We start from the raw sequence: 26,302 nt of genomic DNA, 5'->3' as shown, positions 1-26,302 counted from the left end.
TGTCTCCTGAGGTGTTAAGTGTCAAAGTTGTATAACTGAGAGGAGACGTCCACATAGCCTTTAAAGGAATGCAGAGAACCGATCAGGGCTTCTGGACTTCAAAAATTGCTAACTAAACAAACAGTAATAGCACAGAGGTAAAGTTCAGGAATACATATCCATACCTGAATTAGGAAAAGTCATCAAAGGCTTGAAATGTGAAAAGGCAGCAGGAGTATATGATATTTGACCAGAAATTCTGAAGTATGGTGGTATAAAAGTCTTACAGTGACTGCACTGCATAGTTCAAAAGGCCTGGACAGAGGGATGAATTCCTGATGATTGGAGTAGAGCTCTCATAGTGCCCATATATAAAAAGGGAAATAAAACTGAATGTGAGAATTACAGAGGTATTTCCTGACTGAGTGTTCCTGGCAAGATTTATGCAAGTATACTTGAGAAGAATTGTGGAAGAAAAGCTTGGTGAAGAACAAGCTGGATTCAGGTCAAATAGAGGCTTTCAGGATCAGATCTTCACTTTACGAGAAATAGTTGAGAAAACATGGGAATATAACGAAGATCTGTATTTAAGTTTTGCTGATCTAGAAAAGGCATATGAGAAGGTGCAAAGAGATACGCTAGAGTTATATGGTGTCAATGGGCCATTATATCAAGCAATACTTAGTCTTTCTTTGAGTTGTAAGTCAGCAGTTAGAATTGAAGGAAGTACAGGAAGATGGTTTAATGTCAAATCTGGTGTGAGACAAGGATGTACATTATCCCCTCTGTTATTCATTATCTATATGGATCACATTATGAAGGAAAGTGGTATTAAACATGATATCAAAATTGGAGATGTTAATGTCAGCTCTTTGCTTTATGCAGACAATGTTATACTTCTGAATAAATCTACTACAAGTCTGCAAGATTCCCTGACTAAATTGAATAACTGTTGTAATAGATATAGTATGAAGGTCAGCAATAACAAGACAAAGACAATGAAAATAGGCAGAAACATTGAAAATATCAGCTGCATTGTGAATGGAGAACCTACAGAACAAGTAAAACATTTCAGCTTACTTATGCACGATTTTTAGTGAAAATGGTAAATTAAATATGGAAATAGACAACAGAATCAACAAAGCTGGTATGGTAGGAAGCCAATTGAATAAATTCATATGGAATAAGAGAGAAATTAGTCGGAACACTAAATTAGCTGTATACAAGACAGTGTTCAAACCAGTTTTAACTTATGGATCTGAGAGCTGGTCAGAAGTAAAACACTTGACCAAAGACTAGAGACTGCACATATGAGAGTCCTGAGAAAGATTAGGGACACGAACAGATGGCATCAATGGCAAGATCATATTAATAATGAGGATATTAGGAAAGAACTTGGCATTGTCAGCATCCAGGAATGCGCAACCAGAGCTAATCTCAGGTGGTATGGTCACTTAAACACAAAATAAGATAAAAAAAATATTACTATCAGAAGGGTTTTAAAATAATAACTGGAACTTCCATTTGGAAACTGTTAGAAGGTGAAGGCAACTTAGAGCCAAAACAAAAAAGTAAGTAAGCTTTCCAATTATAAAAAGGTTAAGATCTTTTTTTCTCTCTTATAAATGGAGATTGAATGAACCTAATCAGGAAAGCTTACTAATAAAATATTTCTGAAACTGAATCATTATCATTATCCATTTTATCAACAAATTAGAGCTCAACAGTTGATATCTGAAATTAGGAAACTTAGAAATTCTAACTGTAGTGACAGTGAACTGAGAATTTCATGGTCATCAAATGAGCAGTCAGAATAAATGCTGAAAATATTGATTAATTATCAAGTACATCTGAGTTGTCTCTGAATCATCAAGTAAGTAACAGACAAACCTTTAGTAAATGCTATTGAATATATGATAATACTATTTAAGAAGTGGAGGTATGTAGGTATTGTGTGAATAACTGCTAGTGTGTCAATATAGGGCTCCCGTGATGAGTCTATGGTGACACCTGTTATAATAATAATAATATGATCTGGGTGCTTAAGGGTCAAAGCTGTATAACTGAGAGGAGACCTCAACATAGCCTTTAAAGGAATGCAGAGAACTGACCAGGGCTTTTGACCTTTTGATCTAATCCTCACCTTCTCGTGGTGTACCCTGTTGGGTATCTACTTGGATACTGAACGAACGAGGATGGGTTGGCAATTTGGGATTTAGCTGACCAAACTGTATTCTTATTGGTTAAACCAAAATAAAAAATGATGGTACGACTTGACAAAATTTCATGTTGGCTGGGGACGTCAACCGGTTAAACAAGGCCCCCATTGTTTTTGCCAGGGAACCAGAGCGAACAGCGAAAAGTCAGCTACTGGAACAAATCTGAAAACAAACCCCAACTCAACATCACCAGAGTTAAAGATCGGTACTATCAACATAAGAAGACTGAAAATGGCAAAGAAATGGAGCTAGCTGAGGAATTAGATAAGTACCAGATCGACATAACAGGGGTGACTGAAACAAAAAAGACAAAAACTGATGATATCTTTCTGAGCAATAAATACAAAATGTTATATTCAGCCAATGACAATCAAGGAAAAGAAGGAGTAGTCATAGTATTCAACACAAAATACGAGGCTAATCTTCTTGAATGGCAGTCAGTCTCAAGTAGAGTAATGTGGGCAAATATCAGAATGGGGGAACTGGACAATGAGACTTATTTGTTCCTATGGTCCCACAGAAGGTTCTACTAAGCTAGAAGTGGAGGACTTTTTTGAGGCTTTAGAAAAAGCAACTGACACAATGAAAAAGAAAAAGTTGGTCCTTGTTGGGGATCTAAATAGAAGAGCAGGAAATGATGGTGAGATATACAAAATATTTTGGGAAAATTTGGAGAAAAGAGCTAAGCTAATAATAATGGTGAATATCTGTTGGATTTCTGCTCAGGACATGGACTGGTTATTACTAACACCATGTTCCAACATAAAAATGTGCACAAATTCACATGGTGAAAAGAGGCAAGGAATAAGGAAAGTCTCACGACTATGTTATTATTGATAGTGATGTTTTCTCCCTGGTGCAGTACACTAGAGTGTACAGAGGATTTGAAATTGGAAGTGATCACTATTTAGTCTTGAGCAGGATAAAATTGAATTTCATATTGAAAAGAATAACATGTAAGAAAGTTTTAAAGCAAATAAAAGTTGAGCAGCTCTCAGATGTGAACTGTAGACTAAAATACACAAAAATTGTTGAAGAAAAAAATGAAAGAGGTTGAGAACAAGAACCAAAACTTGGAGATTCAGTCGCAAACTCTGAAGAAAACATTGATTGATTCTGCCAGAGAAGAATGTGGTGAGGTTGTCTACAAGGATAAAAAAATCAGAACTCCCTGGTGGACACAGGAAGTTAAAGAGGCAGTGAAGAAAAAGAAGAAAGCATATCAAAAGTTCCTGGCAAATAAGTCAGCTTTTACTCTTACAGAATACAGAGACAAATGTAAGAAAGCTAAACAAGCTTTCTTACATTTGTAAAACTAGTGTGTAAAACTAGCTAAACAAAAGTCATGGGAGGACTTTGGCAAGAATATAGAAAATAAATATTAAGAAGGTGGCAAAATATTCTGGAAGTTGTTGAAGAAGCTTAGGAATGGAGGAAAGAGTGCTGTAAAAGGAGTTAGAGATGATAAAGGTGACATTAAAACAGGAGAAAAAGATATCCTTGAATTATGGAATAATTACTTTGAAAAACTGCTAAATGAAACAAGCAGTGATGACAACACGGTGGTAAAAAACACTGACCAGGCATGCAGTCAGGAATACATATCCATACTTGAAGTAGAAAAAGCCATCAAAGGCTTGAAATGTGGAAAGGCAGCAGGAATAGATGATATTCGACCAGAAATGCTGAAGTATGGTATAAGAATCTTACAGTGGCTGCACCACATAGTTCAGAAAGCCTGGACAGAGGGACGAATTCCCGATGATTGGAGTAGAGCTCTCATAGTACCCATATATAAAAAAGGAAATAAAACTGAATGTGAGAATTACAGAGGTAATTCCCTACTGAGTGTTCCTGGCAAGATCTATGCAAGTATACTTGAGAAACAGTTGAGAAGAATTGTGGAAGAAAAGCTTGGTGAAGAACAAGCTGGATTCAGGCCAAATAGAGGCTGTCAGGATTAGATCTTCACTTTACGACAAATAGTCGAGAAAGCATGGGAATATAACAGAGATCTGAATTTAAGTTTTGTCGATTTGGAAAAAGCATATGACAAGGTGCCAAGAGAGAAGCTATTCAATACGCTACAGTTATATGGTGTCAATGGGGCATTATATCAAGCAATACTTAGTCTTTATTTGAGTTGCAAATCAGCAGTTAGAATTGAAGGAAGTACAGGAAGATGGTTTAATGTTAAATCTGGTGTGAGACAAGGATGTACATTATCCCCTCTGTTATTCATTATCTATATAGATCACATTATGAAGGAAAGTGGTATTAAACATGATATCAAAATTGGAGATGTTAATGTCAGCTCTTTGCTTTATGCGGATGATGTTATACTTCTAAATAAATCCACTACGTCTGCAAGATTCTCTGACTAAATTGAATAGCTGTTGTAATAGATATGGTATGAAGGTCAGCAATAAAAAGACAAAGACAAGGAAAATAGGCAGAATCATTGAAAATGTCAACTGTGTTGTCAATGGAGAACCTGTGGAACAAGTAAAACATTTCAGCTACTTAGGCACAATTTTCAGTGAAGATGGCAAATTCAATATAGAAATAGACAACAGAATCAGCAAAGTTGGTATGGTGGGAAGGCAACTGAATAAATTCATATGGAATAAGAGAGAAATTAGTAGGAACACTAAATTAGCTGTATACAAGACAGTGTTCAAACCAGTTTTAACTTATGGATCTGAGAGCTGGGTCAGAAGTAAAACACTTGATCTAAGACTAGAGACCGCAGATATGAGAGTCCTGAGAAAGATTATAGGCATGAACAGATGGTATCAATGGCAATATCATATTAAAAAACGAGGATATTAGGAAACCTGTACATCCCTTGAGGGTACATGGCAGGAATTTGATGATGATGATGATGAGTTTAAAAAGCAAAAATGATCGCTTTTTTATTTTAATGTTGAAACAGTTTAAGTCCAGAAAAGGAATTCATGTTACTTGATGTTACGTTTTGTTAATGTTGCTAGCTGAAATTAATTTTTGTAGATATGTGTGATTTATATTTAAAAAAAAAAATATATATATATATATTGTTAGTTTGAAAATGAAATAATATATGTATAAAAATATCATTATGTTGATAAAAATTATATTAAAATGATATTTTACTGTAAAAAGAATATAGCAGTAGTCTTACAGTTCCACTATTGGTAGTTGACTAGCGAGATCATTAAAACTGGCCACACATAATGGTTCAAGTCGTTGGTGGAAACACTGTATTATTCAGCAGCATGAAGAATTGGCAAGATACGCATAGCTTAATATGCCACTGGAATTAAAATATGCGTACACATTTCTCATACTGAGTTAAATAAAATAATCATCAAGTGGAAAAGAAACTTCATCATACCACGAACAAATGTATTCATATTGCCATCAGTGAAAAAACTTCTCTTTGGTGTTTGTGATACTGGCTGTTTTGACATCATTTCAGGGAGTCACAATTGAGAGAATACAGTGTATGCTCGACTGTGATACAAAAAAACGAACAGCTGATGCACAAGAGAAAGAAGAGAGATTTATATATATCTAGAGAGGTGTTAAAAATAGAAATGGATGGAAAAATATAAGGGAAAGTTGGAAAAAATTACCTTTGAGAATTAAGAGAAAATATAAGGAATGAATGGCTGTATTTTGTGAATTCCTTATAAATTCCTATCAAAAGTTTATATATCTCCACTGTTGTGATTTTGGGTTTTATGAGTGAAGATTTTATGAAAAGCTATTCTTTGTTTTTGTGGAACTGACAGCTGCCTAGTAAAAATGCTGAAATGTTCCATATACATTGTTTTTTGCTTCAGTAGTTCATAGCTGAGTTTACGAAGAAAACTGCTAATGTTTTGGGTACTTGTTTTAAGTAGTAACTGAATATACTAGAAGCATGTATTGAATACAAAATATGAGTTGTCATTTTCCTGTGTGATTGTATGCAAGAAAGTCAGTTGATGTTATTTCCCTAAGTAAATAAGGATTTATGAGAAACTTGTGTTTTGATTTTCCAGAACAATATCTGCAAAGTTTTCTGTGAATATTTGTTTCAGTCTCTAAGATATGTTAATTTCTACCTTTGCAGCTATCTTGTATTTGATGCCAAAGAACCCAATATTTTAAGGTTATGAAAGTGTGTGTGTGTGTGAGAGAGAGTAAAAGGGTCACTACTGCTTTAATGCAAGCTTATTTTATGTTGTTTTCACACACACACACACACACACACACACACACACACACACACACACACACACACACACACACACACACACACACACTTTGTTAATAAAATAAATAAAAAGAAAACTTGGTTTTCGTGTATGTGACATAGTAACACACCAAATACACTATGTTGCCAAAACTGTCCAGACAGAAACTGTTTGTATTTTCCGTCATCACTACACTGCAATACAATGTCAAGCCTCTTTTCACTGCTATTATAGTCATTATCCTTTAGGGCATGTACTCCACTATCTTCTGGTAAACTGTTGTTGGAATTTTTTTTCATTCCTTCTGTAGTATGGCAAACAGTCGGCAAGTGTTAGTTGGGCGAGTAGATATGGCGCACAGCCTTCACTCGATTTCAGGAGCACGTTTAGATTGCATTGCATTCAAGGGTATTCAGTAGAAGAATTTTGGTTGTTTCTGGTATGTTTTTGTTTTTTCTTTGTGGTATAAAGTAGATAGTCAGGTATGGGAATATATACAGTCTCGAAAGTGTTCGATTAGATAAGACTTGTTTAACGAATGGTGGAACCAGTATAACAGATGTTGGGTCATGACTGACTGCTCCAATGCCAAAAATAACTTAGCTTTTTTTTCCACATTGTAAACATTTTAGGAGAGCCTCCCTATCTCATTCAGTATAGACAAAGTCCTTTTTGGTCAGAAAGACTTGGGTTCTATTCCCGTCAGTGACGTGAGCAACCTTTATCTGGTCTCTTTCTATGAAAGGCGAGTTAGCCGGTCTCATACAGAAGTAGGGTTTTCTTTCACCTGGAAACTTGGGATTTTCGTCCCCCAGAACAGGCAAATCAGCCTTGTGAACACACACATCTACAGACATAGGACATACTAGGATGCACAGGGCTAAGGCTGACCAACTTATCCTTGAGTTACAGTTGCGAAGTCATGGATACTTAAGTGCCTGTTAATAGGATAGGATAGAAAATATTCTAAGAGCATCATGATTTTCAGTAATATAAAGTATTAAATTTGTCTTTATTTGTATTACAGTTGGTAGTGAAACAAGCACAAATCAGTCTTGTTAATTATTTTGTTTAATAGTATTTCTGATTTTTATAAGAATCACAATGACTTGCAGGTTATGTAAACAAATGTTTTAGAATACTTGGCTTCATATCAAAATTAATATGCAGATGAAATGAAGGATTAATTTTATAACCAGAGGGTGAGAGATAGATAGATAGTGCCCCATGTTGTGGAATTACTTCAAATTTTGGACAAAGCAGAGAGGCATATCTTTGAGAATACCTTCGTGCAAACTAACTTTTGGCATGAAAAAACAGATGATGAAGGAATTAACTGATTAAATTAATTATACAAGATACTATCTCCTCATATTACATTCATTAGAAGCCACCCATGATCAAATAACTTAACAATGAATGAGATGTTTTAAAATGGACGGGAAAAAAAAGTGTAAATATATGAAGAAAATAAGGAATATATTTTGAATATTCAGAACTATCCTAAAAATTCATTTGCTGATTGTTTCTGACAACCTGCCATGGCAAGTAAATTTCTGAAGTTCTGAGGTATAAAGGAAGAAACTCAAGCAATCAGACAAGTCATGATATTCACTAGAATTTGTGAATGTGACTATCGCATTTTATCCATCATGCAAGAATCTAATCTAACCTAAACTAACCTCAAGAGACAAAAGCTGAATTGACTGGCGTCTTCAACACTGTGAAAATAATTAAATGAACATACCTCAATGTTTAAATCTTGTGAAATAAATAATGCAATTTCTTCTCTTTTTATTGTAAAATTAAAAATAATAAACTTTCCTGCACTATGAAAAAAATGTGGTTTTGAACTCTGTGCTGAAAATATGTAATGATGGTAGTGCACAACAGTGGACAAGCTGAAGTTGCTGTACTGTACTGTACTTATGAACATGTACATAAAAAAAATAAAAACAAAAATTGAAGTCATGTATTGTCACCTGCTCAAGAGATGAGAACAAGAAAAGAGAGAACTGTGGTTGTTTCTTATCTTCAATATAAGAAGATTTTCCCCAAAATTAAAGAAGTTGGAAAAGATTCCAGTATAGAAACAGTATACATCAGTGATTTGAAAGCAAACAAGTTTTAACTATTAACAAAAACAAATAAATAAAATTTTCATCTTACTAATAAAAATAAATCAAGCTAAGAAAATCAATGCTCTATTTAATAACTTACCAAAATACAGCACAATTAAGAAGGCTAATATATTCTGGCTGAGAGTTAATCTTGACTGCCATAAGTAGTCTTCTGTTCCTGAATTACTAAATGTTTATTGTGATTAATATTTCACTTAAAAGGCATCTTAGGAATACAAATATAATATAAATAAAAACAACATTTCACTACTCTATTGAACTTTAGCACTGTGCATACAAATCATTCACATTCCAATGAAGGAAAATATCACATATATGAACAGAACATCAATCTATAAGAAATTATAAGGTGGGTGATTACAGTCTTAGATATTAACTTGGGGCAGTTTCATGGAGGGCAGAACTGGAAGGCTGGGATATCATTAGTATATAGGAAAGTGTGAAGGAATATTTGTTGGCAGCAATAGTACGCTGTATTCCACGAGTGAAGAAGAGACACATTTTGGTGTAAAGATGACAAACAATATCAAACAGAGACTGCAGGTGAAAAAGACTTGAAGGATGTCCAAAAAGTGTAAAAAATCATTGATCAAGTGCATGATATGGTATTGGATGACCGGTGAGTCAAAGTGTGTGAAATTGCTGAGACTATATGCATTTCTAAAGAACGTGCAGGATATATTTTGCATGAAGAATTGCAAATGAAAATGCTTTGTGCAAGTTGGGTGCCGAACTTGCTCACAGCTGATCAAAAATGCATTCGCATGAAAATCTCCGAACAGTGCTTGGAGCATTTTAATAAGAACAAAACTGATTTTGTGTACCAGAATCCAAACAGCAGTCAAAACAGTGAACAGAAGACGGTTGTTCAGTGCCAAAGAAGACAAAGTTGGTTCCATCAGCAGGAAAGGTCATGGCATCGGTGTTTTGGGATGCTAAAGCATTTTGTTTATTAATTATCTTGAAAAGAGTAAAACAATAACCGGGGAATATTATTCCAATCTTTTAACCAGACTACATGAAAAAATTCGTGAGAAAGGAACAAGTTTCAGAAGAAAAATCATCTTTCATCAGGATAATGCACCTGACCACAAAGGTGTTTTGGCAATGAGAAAATTAAGGGATCTGCACTATGAATTGTTGGAACATCCACCCTATTCCCCAGATTTGGCTCCCTCTGACTTGTATCTCTTCCAAAAACTAAAACTCGTCCACGCTGTTCAGAGTTTTTCTTCGAATCAAGAGGTGATTGCAGAGCTGCAGAGGGGTATTGTGCAGATCTTACTGAGAACTACCACAGGGACAGAATAATGGTGCTGGAGCATCACTGGAATAAATGTATTAATCTTAAAGGAGATTATATTAAAAAATAAAAATAATTTTGAAATTATAAGTTCGTTTTTTCATTGTTTCATTTCTTCAGACCACCCTCATATATATATATATATATATATATATATATATATATATATATATATATATATATATATATATATATATATATACAGAAGATTGATTTACTCAGTTGATATACATTTTTTAAAAAATATTGAATGACTAGAAACTGAGAAAAAAAAAATGAAAACAAAGTTTACTAGCACAACTAGTTTCAGCTTGTATCAGCCTTCTTCAGATGCACATTACAAAAGAAATAACCAGTAAACAAAGAGGAAATAACTATAAACAATGAGGAAAGTTAGTGTATATATATATTCAACGTAGAAATGTTGAAGTCTGCGCATTCAAAACTGTTCTCTCGTTGGCTTCATTGTTGGGTGTATGCATGCGTATAGCATCTCGCGAACGCCAGTATTTGATCGTAGCACAATGACAGTCTTAAAGGTTGTAACTCAGGTTGTTGTCGAGATGTAGGGGGTTGAGAATGATTTCTTTTGATTCTAGTATCTTTCTTTCTAATTCATCCTGGCAACGGAAAATGTTATCAGACTTGTCCCATGGCTAAGTTTTCTTCATTAGAATTGGTCAAGAACAGAACATGACTAGACAAAGCACTGGCTCGTGTTCTCCTGTAACTGATGTCTCTCTTATGTTCCTCAATGCGTAACTCAATTGATTTTTCTGTTTGGCCAAAGTATGGTATATCGCAGTTGCACCAAATCTGGTAAACACCAGGATATTTAAGGTTGTGGTGTCTGTATGTTTCGGACGGCTCACTAAGCAGCAGAATTTTGGAAGAGGAGTAAATAAAGTTCTTATGTTGTATTTTCTAAGAAGTTTGGCCAATTTGGGTAAGACAGCTTATGTATGGTATAGAAATATTACCTTTCACTCTATTGGTCTCTTCATTATTGCAAGTGGGTGGATTTAATAAGAATTTGTCAATTGTTTTTTGTGAATAACCATTTAGTTGAAAAGTAGACCTGAGAAAATTGAGTTCTTTATTAGGTTATATCTCATCATCAAGAAGAGAGCGAGCACGATGTCCTAGTGTAGAAATGATTCCAAACTTTTGAGGAGGATAATGATGGGAGTGACTGTCAAGATATCTGTTCGTGTGGGTAGCTTTTCTGTAAATCTGTAAATTTCCGTGCGTATAGCATCTCGTGAGCGGCAGTATTAACCTAAGCTACAACCTTTCAGACTCTCATTCTGCTGTGATCTATACTGGCGCTTGAGAGATGCTATATGCAAGCACACATCTAACAATGTAGCCAACGAGGGAATAGCTTTGAATACGTTGACTTCAACATTTTAATGTTAAATATATACATTTACTTTCCGTGATGTTTACAGTTTTTTCCTCCATGTTTAATGGTTATTTCTTTCTATATATATATATATATATATATATATTATTTCTAATATATATATATATATATATATATATACAAGGATGGTCTGAAGAAATGAAACAATGAATAAATGAACTTATAATTTCAAAATTATTTTTATTTTTCAACATAATCTCCTTTAAGACTAATACGTTTATTCGAGTGATGCTCCAGCGCTATTAACCCGTCCCTGTAGTGGTTCTCAGTAAGATCTGCAAAATATCCCTCTATAGCTGCAATCACCTCTTGATTCAAAGAAAAACGCTGACCAGTGAGGAAGAATTTTAGTTTTGGGAAGAGATAGAAGTCAGAGGGAGCCAAATCTGGGATTTAGGGTGGATGTTCCAACAATTCATAGTGCAGATCCCTTAATTTTCCCCATTGCCAAAACATCTTTGTGGGCAGGTGCATTGTCCTGATGAAAGATTTTTTTCTTCTGCAAATCAGGTCTTTTCTCATGAATTTTTTCATCTAGTCTGGTTAAAAGGTCAGAATGATATTCCCCAGTTATTGTTTTATTTTTTTCAAGATAATTAATAAACAAAATGCCTTTAGCATCCCAAAACACCGATGCCATGACCTTTCCTGCTGATGGATTCGACTTTGTCTTCTTTGGCGCTGAACAATTGGCTTCTGTGCACTGTTTTGAATGCTGTTTGGATTCTGGTGTGTAATGGTGAATTCAAGTCCCAATAGTAATAAATCGACACACAAAATCAGTTTTATTCTTGTTAAAACGCTCCAAACACTGTTCAGAGATTTTCATGCGAGTGCATTTTTGATAGGCTGTGAGCAAGCATGGCACCCAACTTGCGCAAAGCTTTTTCATTTGCAATTCTTCATGCAAAATATATCCTTTTGAAAAGACTAGTCTCAGCAATTTCACACACTTTGACTCACCGGTTATCTAATACCATATCATGCACTTGATCAATGATTTGTTACACTTTTTGGATGTCCTTCATGTGGATCATCTTCAAGGCTGGTAAGGCCATGTTTAAAATTGGAAGCCCATTTCTTAATTGTCGAAAACAAAGGAGAAGAGTGTCCATGAACTTTTATGAACTTCAAATGAATTTTTTTGGCATTAAACCTTCTTTTACAAAGCATTTTATAACTGTATGATACTCAATTTCATCCATTTCAAGGGATACAGACAACACTTTTGCTTCAGACAGCTGTATAAAACAAACTACTTGATAGAATGACTTGCAATTTTACATGGATGTTTATGACAGATGTACCAACTTAGAAAAAAAAAATCTTCCCAATAATGTTGCCATCTATGGTTGAGGCTGACAACTTTTCAGACCATCCTCATAGATGCAATTGTAGATGTTATTGTATATAATTACATCTACTTCTGAGAAAGCAGTTTAAATGTGATACAATTACAACTACTTCTATCTCAATAATTATTATGTTTCTTATCACAGCAGAAATAAGATGTGATCTTCATAATTATTGCCATGTGCCCATCCCTTGTCCAGAATACACAACCTGTCCATTTCCCATCCTCTGAATTCATGATCTCTGTTGATTATCATAACCGACCCAAATTTCATCCACTGTTTAGCGTGGAAGTCATCAGTGCTGTGCAGCATTACAATTCTGCATTCTAAGAGATAAACCTTGCATTTGGCAACAATAAAGTAGCAGCCTCACTTGTCAATATAAGATATCAGCTATTTAAATCTTCCTGAGAGGACTTGATGTCAATGACTCTTCTTATAACTCTTCCAAGCTTTGCATCATCATTCACTAACTGAATATTTATTTTAAAAAAAGTTGATGGTAGTAGCCCAAGAACAGAAACAAGTACTATTGGTTACCTACTATTTGTGAAACTGATCTGCCCCTTTCCTGGCATACACTACTTGCTGTTATCTATCAGATCAATCTCCTCCATTTCAGTAAGCTATTATCCAGTGTCATTCTCTGCAACTTGTATACTAACATTCCATACAGCAAATGCCATTGCAAAATCCAAAACTATCACTTCATAACATGTCTATTATCCAGCATATTTATTGCTCTATCAAAAAATGGTAGAATTTCCCAAGCAGTGACACCTATAAACACCTGCTCAGAGCAAGTCACTAAAATTATCATTTTCTCTTTCTCATTCAAATGGCATTAGTACAGCACCTAAAAACAAAACTGACTACCTATCATCAATCCTTTTCCTTCAATTACTGGATGTATGACCGAAACAAATTGCCTCCTACTGACCAGCAACTGAGCATTATGTGCCTCCTGTTGTTTTTTTAGGGAAAAAAAAAAAAAGTCCAACTATCGGCCAGCTGCTGTCACCTCAATCTTCTCCACAATAATGGAAAACATCATTATTAGTCAACTACTTCACTATCTAGACACTCACTGGTGAGCATCTAGATAGTGGAGAAGCAACCATCAGTATGGTGATCTCTCTCAGCCTCCATCACCCACCATTTGACACATGTTATGGAAAAGTTTGGAGAAACATGTGCTGTTGTTGACATTTCCAAGGCCATCATATTTGGCATTGAGGCCTGCTACACAGATTGTCTTCCTGCCATCCTCTATAATTGGAAAGTAAGCTTTCTCTCTAATTCTTAACTTCATATTATGTGTCTCAGGCTCTGCTCTATCACCTACCCTCCTTCTCCCATACATAAACAACCCATTTACTATACTGTCTGATGAGAGTATACTCCATTTATCTTACTCATTTGACAAACCATGTAGTGCTCAAATATCCTAAGATTTAAAATTATCTAAAATCCATACTTTAAATACAGATCTTCAATATAGCCAAAATGAAGACTTGCTTTTTCTTGCAAAAGAGACTTCTCAGTAATGTGTTCAGTAATACACAAATCACCAGACATCATTTTTCTTTTCTTTCCTTCTCCTCGCAAACTTTCTCCATCTCTAAAAAAAAAAAAAAACAGGCATTCCCTTCTACACAAGATGCTATTTCACACTCACCCAGCTACTTACACTATACAAATCAAAAATTTGCCAAGAATCTTTGAATACTCAAGTTGTGAAGCTTTTTTTTTTTTTTTTTTTAAATATCAATTTTTAGTCTCCATAGCTCAGTCAGTATAGACAAAGCCCTTTGGTTGGAAAGACCTGGGTTCAATTCCCTTCAGTGACGTGAGAAACCTTTATCTGGTCTCTTTCAACTAAAGGTGAGTTAGCCGGTCTCATACAAAGGTAGGGGGGGGTTCACTGGGAAAGTCAGGTTTTTCGTCCCCCAGAACAGGCAAACCAGACCTGTTCTGGTTTGCCTGTTCTGGGGCAAACCAGAACAGGTCTGTTCTGGGGCCTGTTTTTCCTTAACACATGCTTCTACAGATATAGGACACCTTCAAGAATAAGGAGTAACAAACTTATTCTGTAGAATTTTGGTTCCAAATACCTACACCATAAAATGTGTAGGTCTATGTGTGAGTGTAAATTAGGATAGGAATTAGGATAGAATATCAATTGTAATTCCCAACACAATACAATAATAAAAAAATAAATAATATATTTATTTACTTGTTTGCTGGTTTTAAACCCAGCATCTTCAGAGCACAAACAGACTGTCATCATAGTATGCAAACAGTAAAATTTAATTACTAGTGGGAATAGTTTAAAATTGTAATGGACAGCACAAAAATCTGAAGTCCTAATTGGTGCCATCTATTGCTGGATAAAGAGAGAGCAATAAGTATTAATTTGACCTAAAATGACTATCATGAAGATTTTTGGTACACTGGTGCAGTCATATTTATTGAGGTTTGGGGAAGTATTAAAACTGCTACTGATTGTAAAGACATTCTTGACCTTGTTTTGTTGCATCTGATAAAGTGTGAAGCATGGTATGCTGGTCTCAACTTGTCATAAAGGTAGCAGTGAATGCATTTCTTATGTCCACCGAGGCAGATGTCAACAGTCTGTCTATAGCAGGCTAAGTCACAAATACAAGGCCCTTCACACACACACACACACACACACACACATTTGCATGTGATAAAGGAGAGAGTTTTTCCTTAGGTGAATGAATGAGGATCACTAATTTGATATATTGTTAAAATATGGTGTGGAGCTGATATTAAACACTCTTGATATCTTTTCAGATGTGCACTGAATGTATGGGATAGTAACAATTTTGCTGGGTGTTGTGTATTTGGGAAGAGTGGGTATTTGAGAGAGACATTAAGTATTTTCTGGTGATTATAGCCATCACCTACCTTTTTCACACTTTGTAGCTGATGGCTATAATCACCAGAAAATACTTAATATCAAGTTCAGTGGAAAGAGAAGTATTATAGGACAGATAGCTCTGACTCTGCATGTTAGTGTTTTTAGAATACCATACCACTGGGCTGAATGACATATTAAAATAAAATCAGTATTTGTTAAACTCTCTTTATGAAACATAGGACTCTTGAATTTTAAACTGTTTCCAATATTAACTAAGTGTTGTTGTTCGCATACTGTGACAAACTGTTATATTAAAAATTCAACATAGAACACTATTCAAATGCTTGGGTGGTGCACCAAAAACCTTCCTAAAAATTCCCAATGCTGTCCAGAGGAGAGCAATTTGGCTTATGATCCCTCTCCCACAAAATCGCTTCAACCTCAATCTCACATATGCACTGTTTAGGTCCTGTGTCTTTTCCACAGATGCATCCATGGTCACTACTCCACTAAAATGGCAAATCATCATTCATCCTTTCTGCTGGGCTCATTAAAAAAGAGCAGCATCAACATCTCTTTTCAGCACAACTGCAAACACATTGAACCTGCTTCTCATCTTCTTCATTTATTCCATCTACCTCTGTTCTTTTCAACTTTCTCTTGAGGTATTTCCCAACAACCATTACCTCCAGCTCTTCATGATAAATGTCAACAGATTTCTTCTTTCTGAATCCTTACCTGCACCCCCCCCCCAGCACACACTAACGTGCTAGATTTTCTATCTCTCATGTATATGATAATTATTTCTATAATATGTTCAAATTGCTTGCAACACCAATTTTGTTTTCAGCATGAAGAATTTTTCTACTGATATACAGGAGCACCTGAAATCAATAAATGAGAGTTTTGGAGACATTCTATGACTGTGAAATCATGCACAACACTTTTTTTTGTTCCAAAGGTGCAGGCACATAAACACAAAAAATAAAAAAATAAGTTAACACGTTCGCTGCCACGCTCCTCGCATATAGTTTGTTACCGCACAACAAGCACTTTCACTTCTTCAAGTTCAGTTCAGTATGAGTCGCTATACGAGTATATTCGTAGTTGGCTTGTGAGGCTCATAGTTCACTGCCATGGTCCTCGGGCATAGTATGGTACTGCACGTCAAGCAATTTCACTTCTTCAAGATCAGTATGAGTCGACATACGAGTATATTTGTAGTTAGCTTGTAAGGTTCATAGTTCTCTGCCACACTCCTCAGGCATAGTTTGTTACTGCACGCCAATCATTTACACTTCTTGAAGGTCAGTATGAGTTGACATACGAGTATATTCGTAGATGGCTTCTGAGGCTCATATACCAACTACAAGTATACTCGTAGTTGGCAGCGAACATGTTAAACACATTTTTTTTTTGGAAAAAATCATCTTTATAATGTAGTCTCCATCGAGGTCTACACATTTGGTTCAGCGAGTTTCCAATTTTTTCATCCCATCTAAAAAGTAGGATTTATCAAATTGTGCAAAAGAGTCATTGACAGCCTTGATGACATCCTCATTTGAAGAACATTTTCCCACCGACCCAAATTTTTAAGTTTGGGAACAAGAAGAAGTCACATGGGGTCAAGTCCAGAGAATGTGGAATATGGATGTGGAGGATTTGAAGAACATTTTCCCACTGAGCCAAATTTTTAAGTTTGGGAACAAGAAGAAGTCACATGGGGTCAAGTCCAGAGGATGTGGAATATGGATGTGGAACCAATTCGAACCTCAATTCATGCAATTTTGCCATTGCAATGGCCAATATGTGGAATAGTACACTGTCTTGATGAAAGAGCACATTTTTGTGCACCAATCATAGCCATTTTTTCTTCAGTTCTTCTTTTAAACAGTTCAACAATGACACATAATAGACTCCTGTTATGGTCTTACCCTTTTCTAAATAGTTTATCATGATAATTTCTTGGGAATATCAAAAAACAATGGCCATCACCTTTCCAGCTGACAAAATGGTGTTCACTTTTTTTTCTGGTGCTCTTTCAACAGGCGTTGTCCACTGTTTTGATGCTGCTTGGACTCAGGTGTGTAGTGGTGGATTCAAGTTTCGACTACAGTCACGAATCAACACAAAAAATCCTGCAAATTGTGATTAAACATCGCCAAACACTGTATTGAAATGTCTTTTGGCATGTATTTTTGATCAACGGTCAACAATTGTGGCACCCATTATGCACACAGCTTTTTCATGTGCAACTTTTCATGCAGGATATTATACACCCATTCAGTTGAGATGCCTACAATCTCAACAATCTCACACACTTTCAATCGGCAGTTTTCCATAACAATACCATGGATTTTGTCAATCATTTCCTTCGTAGTGACCTCAGTCGGGTGTCCAGAACGTGCTTCATCTTCAATGGACATACGATAAAACACTTTTATTTGAAGAAGTGGACAGCCATTCAGATCAAAGAAAAGTGTTTTATCACTACACGAAACTTGTTTTTCCCCATTTTTATGAAAAATGCTAACACAGTCATTTTAAATGTTTGCCAAACGAGAACTATGCATCACACGTGGTTAAAATTTTGCCAGAGGTCATGAAAAAGATGATATGTGCAGACACTGGTATGAATGAATAAATTTTGTCACAGTCTATTGGAAATTTCAAACTTTTCAAACAATCCTCGTATATACGAAGATGCAACGTTTTGAAGATGAGGAGAGAAAACTATTTTATCTGTAAGGAAAAATTATAAAAATACATTAATGATTCATATTTCATTTGTGTCTTTAACAATATACAACATATCAAATAAAAAAAATATAAACAATGTGCTAACAAGAGACTTTTCAATTCATCCTTCTGCATGTGTACGTGTGTGCACGTATGCATACGTACATAACATACAGCACTTTTTTTGGAAAACAGAAAGTGCTGTATGCATTCTCTGCTAGAAGTAAAAGTTGAAAACAAATCATACTGCATCCTTATGTAACATATCACTTTATTAACATGCTTTACCATTGCATACTGTCCAAAAAATGCACTGATAACATGTACATATATAAATAAATTACAGATCAATGCAGATATCTATCAATATCACAAACTTTGTAGAAATCACTTACTCTGTGTGCATGAATACCCAACAAGGACCAGGAGCTTTGGATTCTTGACTGTAGCAAAAATGTGCCATCACACAAATAAAGCATGATATTCCAATCACAACAGAAGGACAAAATTTGGCACAATAACATCCCAAAAAAAAAAGAATGGTCTGCAAAGCAACAACAAAGAAGTCTTATTTCCTACGCTTTACAAACTAATCTAAAAATAAATAAATAAACTGACTCTCTCCTAATGAAGCTAAAAATTAAATGAACAATAATACTTAAACCACACACTGTATTGCAAAACTGCATGGTTATAATTCATAAGCATACCATAAAACCACACACACACACACACACCCTTCCCGCTAGAAGATGTCAACAAATAATAACAAGCTGTAGTTATCACAAAATTCTTCAATAAAATTCTTTCTTGCTTGATGTTGTTAGATCTTGAATGATGGCTCTATCAAGAATAGAGCTACTCCATTCAAGATTTAACAAGAGAACAATATCAAACAAGAGCACACTTGTACTCTTGGCAAAACAGACATAATATGTGAAGATGCAGATATTAACTTTGCTTAAAAAGGAATTAAAATATAAAAGAGGTTGAATTTTAAATGAAAATGAAATCGAAGGAGGAAATAAATATTAAATTGTACTATGTTTAAGGTTATTATCTAAATTAGATGGAATCTTAATTTGTCAAAAACATCAATGTTAAAATATGGCATGTATAAAGTCATGTATCATCGTGCGAACGAAAGTTCAAAGTTTGCAGTTTGACCACCAAAAATGACGTAACGAGCGATGAGTAGGCATTCATGGAAGGCGCAAGAAATTTGCATTCCCCGAAAAAACGATGCGCGTACAGCAAGGCGGTGACATCACACGGTGACAGCAAATGGGAGAGCGTCGTAGACAAGTTTGGAGTACAGAAAGAGGGCACTATAATGGGGTTTAAAACGGATTCACATCATTGAGAGAGGACTTCTTTTTAGCTTCCTTTTACGTTTTTCCTGTGGTGTTCCCTGGGCACGTGTGTCCTCCCCGTGGATCTCCTGCTCGAAGTTCCCAAGTGGATCTCCTGCTCGAAGTTCCCAAGTGGATCAGCATGCCTGATATCCGACAAGACGTGTGAAGATGGAAAAGCGGTAGCGTGTTTCCCGTTGCTGAGCGACGCGAATCAAAGAAAGTACAGCACAAGATGACGGCAGTGTTCGAGTTTTAGACCATCGGTGTGGTTCTAACTGATGAGAAAGCAGTAAAGGATTCCTTTGAAGGTAAAATCGTATTAGAAACGGCAACGCAAAAAAGTTCGTAAGCCCAGAAGAAACGTGGCGAATTCGGGACGAGCACATGACTCCCACGTGGCGGCAATCCATCGTAGAGAGGGGCAATCTATAACAAAGAACAGATGAAAGGATCGAGAAATCATCTAACAAGGTGGTAATGTACAAATATTCCTTTTTATGTATTATCTATTGGTGATGAAGGTGTAAAATGGACAGAGTTTAAAAAAGAAGAGAGAGAAAATTTTGAGACAGTTTCCTGTGTTATGTTAATCGAATTGGACTGGTAGTCTACGTTCATAAGTTGTCTAGACCATCGTTTCTCAAACTGTGGTACATGTACCACTAATTATTTTTGGTGGTACAATGTTTAAAGAAAATATTTAAATAAATGTTCAGAAAAATGTATTTTAATATTGTAACGAGTAGACTGTTCCAAGAATTTAGCTTGACGAATCGAATAAAACAAACAAATAAATTTTATTGCAGTTTTATGTGAATTTTCGGATGCGAAGTCTCATTAGCGTGTCATAAGGGTTTTCATATTTAATATTTATTTTGAAACAGTATTTTTGTATGTAAAAAAATTATAATAAGCAAAGTACATATAACATAATGAAACACAAAAGCAATAGATTGTTGCAAGTTTAAGGGTACAGTAGTATCTCGTTAATCAGAACCTCTTTAGTCTGAAGCCGCCAGTAATCCGAAACTGCAGTTTGAAAGAAAAAAAGTTTTATTTTAAGGTATTATTATTTTGTGTACTATTAATAATTAAGGATGTAGTTCTCAGTTGCTGCTGCTTGGGAAGCAGTCGAACCTGAGGCAATTCGAGCATCATGGAAAAAAACTGTGGCCTTCTAGAATTTACCAAGATAACTACAATGATACACAAAAAGAGGAAATTCAAAACGTGCATAATTTGGTTAAAAATATAAATCCAAATGTTGAAATTTCACAAACAGATGTTAGAAAATGGATTAAAGGTGGAACCAAAAGCATCGAAATCAAATCAGACGATGAAATTATAAATATAAATATGACCCTACAGAATGAATTGGAAGACAATGCTGACGATACGATAAAGGACTTGAAAGAAGAATAAAAGTAAAACATGATGAGGTAGTTGACAGTTTTAATATGTGTATAGAATGGGCGAAGCAGAATGATACACCATTCCACAAATTTTGCTAATACAGCAAAATTTTATTGCTAATACAGCTCTGAAAATACAGCATTTTTAAGAAGCATTCGAAAAAAGTTTAGTTTCCAAGAAGCAAAAGAAAATCAGTGATTTTTTTTACAAAGAAATAAAACTTTTTTTGTGTTATTTTGTGAAACTTTTTTTTCGGGATACCCTCTTTGTGTTGTGTAAAAGAAAGATATTTCTTACGCAAATTAAGTTATGTACTGAACTATGCAATTTTATGCAATTTTAAATCAAAATCCTCAACAATACAGGTACATACAAACTAACTTTTTAATAAAATAAACTTGTGTGTTATATTATTTTTTAAGTTTTACCTTACAGTACAGTAGTTATTTTTCTATCAGTTACTTCATTTATTTACAGAATTAAATTGATGTAACATTAGAATCTGATTATTTTTGTCTTAAATGCTAGTTATTATTGTCTCTTGGGGGGGAAATTCGCTAATCCGAATGATCACGGTTTGTATTAGTTCAGATTAGTGAGATACCACTGTAATATATTATTTTAAGTGAAAATGTATTTTATTAAGATAATTATGTGATATTCCGTTAAAAAAAAGGAAAGTTATTATTTAACATAAATGATATTAAAAATAAATATTACATTTATATTCGTATGAATGTGGAGTGGCGTTTTTTGATTTATGCTGACCCCGCTGTTAAGACACTACCACTACCGAGATGTGATGTTCTTGCGAACGCCCAGGAATGTGCTGAATTTTGTTTATGAATGAGATCACTAGCAAAGCATACAGAATATAATAACAGTAGCGTCACTCTATTTGACATTATAATGTCAAATAAAATATAATCTAATGTCATTATAATGACAATATCCTCGTTATAATGGACAAATGGTTGGAATTGAAAAAAATCGAAGAGGAAACAGCTGGCAGACGACACTGACACAACTAGCACTTCTAGTTTTAATCCTGAATCTCACAAAGCATTTAGAAAATGAAATGCTATTGCTACAAGAAAGTATAATGAAAATTATTTGGAATATGGATTTTTTTGGAATGAGGATGAAAACGACCCAGACCCCAGTGCATTATTTGTTACAAACAATTTTGGAATCACTCGATGAAACCATCGCTTCTGCTACGGCATTTTCAAAACAAACACACCTGTTTAAAAGGTAACTCTCTCGACATTTTTAAAAGAAAACGAACTGAAATGAAAACTAACAAAGGTTCACTTCATTCTTTTACTACAATTAACGTACGAGCAGAGAAAGCATCATATTTGGTTAGTTTGAGAATTGCTCAAACTGCAAAACCACATACTAGTGGAGAAACATTAATATTACCTGCAGCCAAAGACATTGTGATGTCTATTGTTGGCCCTACAGCAGCAGCCAAGTTGAATGTTGTTTCTTTGTCAGATGACACTGTTTCGCGACGAATTAACGAAATGGAAGCCCAAGTAAAACAAATACTAATCGAAAATATAAAGCAAAGCAAATGGTGGTACATATATTTTTTGATTCTTATTTATGTGGTACAAAATTTAAAAAGTTTGAGAACCCCTGGTCTAGACCAAGTCTAATGTGTACGGGTTGTTAGTAACAGTAATCTAGTTTAATACCGACATCCATTTTTGTGATATAGATGAACATGAGATTCTCATGAGTGTGTTTGAATAGCCTGACTGTTTGATTATTATTACCCTGCTTTACTTGTATTTTAGTATTAACCTTGATTTGTTGATTATGTGTTGTTTAAATTGTAATGTTCTTAGATAAATAATAAATATGTTTTCCCATGTATACCCGAGTTTGTTTAAGTAAGAGATTGAATTTTACCACTCACGAAAATATCAAACCTATGTTTAGAGGAAAAAAGGGGAATTTAAGATTGTCAAGGCCATGACTGTATACTGAGAACTCAATCTACCTAGCTACTTAATCTATATAAGGTATTACTTGAATTCTGGGAAAGTTTCTTTGGATAAGAATTTCTATCCTAGAGTTCTGACTGGCGCAGCATTAACAAATAAATTTCTCATCAGAGCTTGAAGAGAGAAATGGCCCCAGAAAGTCAGTTTAGAAGCCAGATCTCAGTAGGTATAAGGAGAACAATAGAGGTAAAATATTTAAGAAAACAACGATGTAACAATGTGAAGTCTACAGCCTCATTTTACACGTAGACTAGTTGAAGGATACTTCACATGCAAACTTTGGTAAGGGATTAAAACAAAAATATAATTTCTTGGCAAGTCAAATATAATGTACTTTCTAATTGAATATACTTTGTAATCCTGCAGAAAAATTTCTATATCCAAAAATAAGGTTGGGAGAAAAATTAGGAATTGCAAGGAGGGAGGGATTTTGAATTGTTTAATGTTTTCGAAAATGGCAGGAAAGTAACACTAGAGTTGTTTAAAATAGTGCTAAGGCTAAAAGGATATATTCCCAAGGTATACTTATACAAGTACAACAATAATTACAATTACAAGTACCAAAAAAATGCCAACCTGGTTAGCGGAGTTGTTAGCATATCTGCTCTCCAACCAAAATGCTGCAGGTTCGAATCCCATCGTGGGCATGGATGTTTGTGATTGTCTGTGAAAATACTAGTGGTTGGTTGGCAGTAGATGGTGTTGGTGTAGATGATGATGATGATGGTAGTAGCGGTTCAGTGCAGTTGGTGGATGAAGTAGTGGAAACGGAAAGTTGTAGAATAGGTGCCCTCCCTCGATGATCTTTGGACTCCTTGGCGATCTCACATAATAATAATAATAATAATTTGATTGGCAGATGATAAGGAGAAGGAGGAAGTTAATACTATTAAGAAAGAGTCAAAGGATAGTCGTATATCAGTGTATGGGGGACTCAATCATTAGAGGTGTGATTACTAATCAAGTGCACAAAACACTTTCCTAGTAGAACAATGAAGCAAATAACTGATGCACTGCAGCAAAGGAAATACTGAGCATCACAAAATTAGTGGTAGTTGTGGCCACAAACGACTTAGTTGGGGAGAAGAAAAATATTGATAGAAACTTGAGGAAGTTGTTGCAGCAGGTAAAGAAGAAAAGTGTTATTGGGAAAGCTGTAGGCGTGTTACCCAGATATGATAACAGGGAATTAAGAAGGAGAGCAGAGATAACGAATAGTAAGATGGCTGAGTTGTGTGAGGCAAAGGGGGTTCACAATTTGTAAGTCTGTGGAGTGAATTTGAAGGTAAGTTGTGTTTGAGGCCATTCTAGCAGCTAGAATAGAGAATGCTGGTAGAATGGCTTCAAACACACAGTGACTGTTATGTTTATACACAAATGTAAGGAGTATTCAAAACAAGAGAGCTGAGTTTGTTGCATTGATTAAGACGGTATGCCCAAAAATAATTGCAATAAGTGAAACTTGGTTGTCTGAGGAGGATGTGATATCAGGAATGGAATTAGAAGGTTATATAATTTTCTGGAAGGAAAGAAATGTGAAAAGAGGAGGGGGAGTATTGTTAATGATTGCAGAGGAATTGTCTCTGCAAAGTGTGGAAGTTAGTAGTGCATGAACAGATTTTGAATCTATGTGGTGCGAAGTTAAAATAAACAGGTTAGTATATCTGATAGGATGCTGTTATAGGCCAGGGAATACAGAGAATACTGATTGTGAAATGTTTGGGCAAATTAGTTGAGCATGAAAAAAGAAGTTGATCCTGATGGGAGAATTTAATTACAGGAATATAGACTGGAAGGAGGGGGATAGTGTGTGTGTGTGGAAACAAGAAGAGTGAGTTTGTAGAGTTTCTGAGAGATAAGTATTTTAAGCAGCATGTGATTGAAGCAACTAGAGGCTTAATGTTTTGGATTTGGTGATAACTTCACAAGATGTAGTGGTTAATGAAGTGTTCACACTGCTGCCAGTTGGTGAGAGTGATCATGAAGTACTTGTTTGGGAAGTGATGAAACAAGACAAGGTCACTGTCAAAAATGGATACATGGAAGTATAAAGCAGGTGATTATAGAAAGCTCTGTAGTCACTTAGCATCAGTACACTGAGTAGATGAGCTGAGCAAAAAAAAGATGTTGAAAATGCATGGACACTCACAAGGCAGTATCTGACAAAAGCAGTGTATGATTGCATATCAAGGGTTAAGCGAGTAAATAGAGTAAGAGTGAAATGGATGAACAGTGAAATCATGCAGGATATGAAAATGTTATGGAGGAGTTACAATAAAGTTGGTGGTGATCAGATCCAAGAAGAGTATAAAGTGCTCTTTATATTCTTCTTCCGCTACATGACAAGCAAGAGGAAGAATAATTATCACAGATTAACATTGGTGGATGCAAAATCTGCAAAAAATATAGGTGGAATTATTAAATGAGCAGTTTATCAGCATACATCATACTGGTGTAAACAATCCAGTGCAATATATAGAAGAGAGACAAGTATTAGGAGAATTAGAAGTGAAAGAAACAGAGGTGTATTAGATGTTAGTGGTTGGGTTAGATGTGAATAAGGCTGTAGGAATGGATGACATATCACCACATATTCTTAAGGAATGTGCACCACAGTTGGCTATGCCCTTGACCTGGTTATTTAGTTTAATCCTTTATCCAAGTGTGAGCAAACAAAGTTTGCACCTGAAAGTATCTTCAGGACTGGGGTAAGGTGGTACAACACCAGGGCACTCCTTGCAAAGGTGGAGCAAGCTACCAACACTCCTATCTCAGTATCTCCCATAATGCAAAACACATCTCCTTGCGGAGATGTGTCCTAACCAAGAGATCCTAACCAAGTGAAAAATAAACTTTCAACATCTTTCTCTAAATCCAGAGTAATTTATTAAAAAAAGGGTGGCACACCATTTGGCAACTTCCATAGGTAGAGATGACCTGTTAATGCTTCTGCCTGGTATCTCCACTTGGGCCTGGCTCCCACTGAAGAGACCTCAATAAAGGTTGAAACTAGTCTGGGTTGTGGCCCTTCCCTTAATGCATAACATTAGACATATCCGCAAGGAGATGTGTTTTGCATTATAGGAGATACTGAGATAGGAGTGTTGGTAGCTTGCTCCACCTTTGCAAGGAGTCGTCCTGGTGTTGTACCACCTTACCCCAGTCCTGAAGATACTTTCAGGCACAAACTTTGTTTGCTCACACTTGGATAAAGGATTAAACTAAATTTATTATACTGGTTATTTAATGA

The 26,302-nt window shown here is 35.3% G+C and overlaps 1 protein-coding gene across 1 annotated transcript in view; it reads right to left on the bottom strand.

Moving 5' to 3' along the window:
- The window catches only part of l(2)k05819 (transmembrane protein 94-like protein l(2)k05819), a 740,582-nt gene that overhangs the window by 57,323 nt on the left and 656,957 nt on the right, over positions 1–26,302 (bottom strand). The window contains exons 22-23 of the mRNA XM_090398052.1: positions 18,665–18,813; positions 8,642–8,727 (exon numbers count right to left, since the gene is read on the bottom strand). Of these exons, the coding sequence (XP_090254178.1) occupies positions 8,642–8,727; positions 18,665–18,813 (235 nt within the window). The remainder of the gene's footprint in view (positions 1–8,641; positions 8,728–18,664; positions 18,814–26,302) is intronic.

This window comes from Typopeltis vanoorti, chromosome 9 (assembly GCF_054136105.1).
Source record: "Typopeltis vanoorti isolate ZY-2024b chromosome 9, IOZ_Tvanoo_1.0, whole genome shotgun sequence".
Lineage (NCBI taxonomy): Eukaryota > Metazoa > Arthropoda > Arachnida > Uropygi > Thelyphonidae > Typopeltis > Typopeltis vanoorti.
The sequence above is the reverse complement of the archived record's forward strand: the minus strand, read 5'-3'. Positions and strand labels throughout refer to the sequence as shown.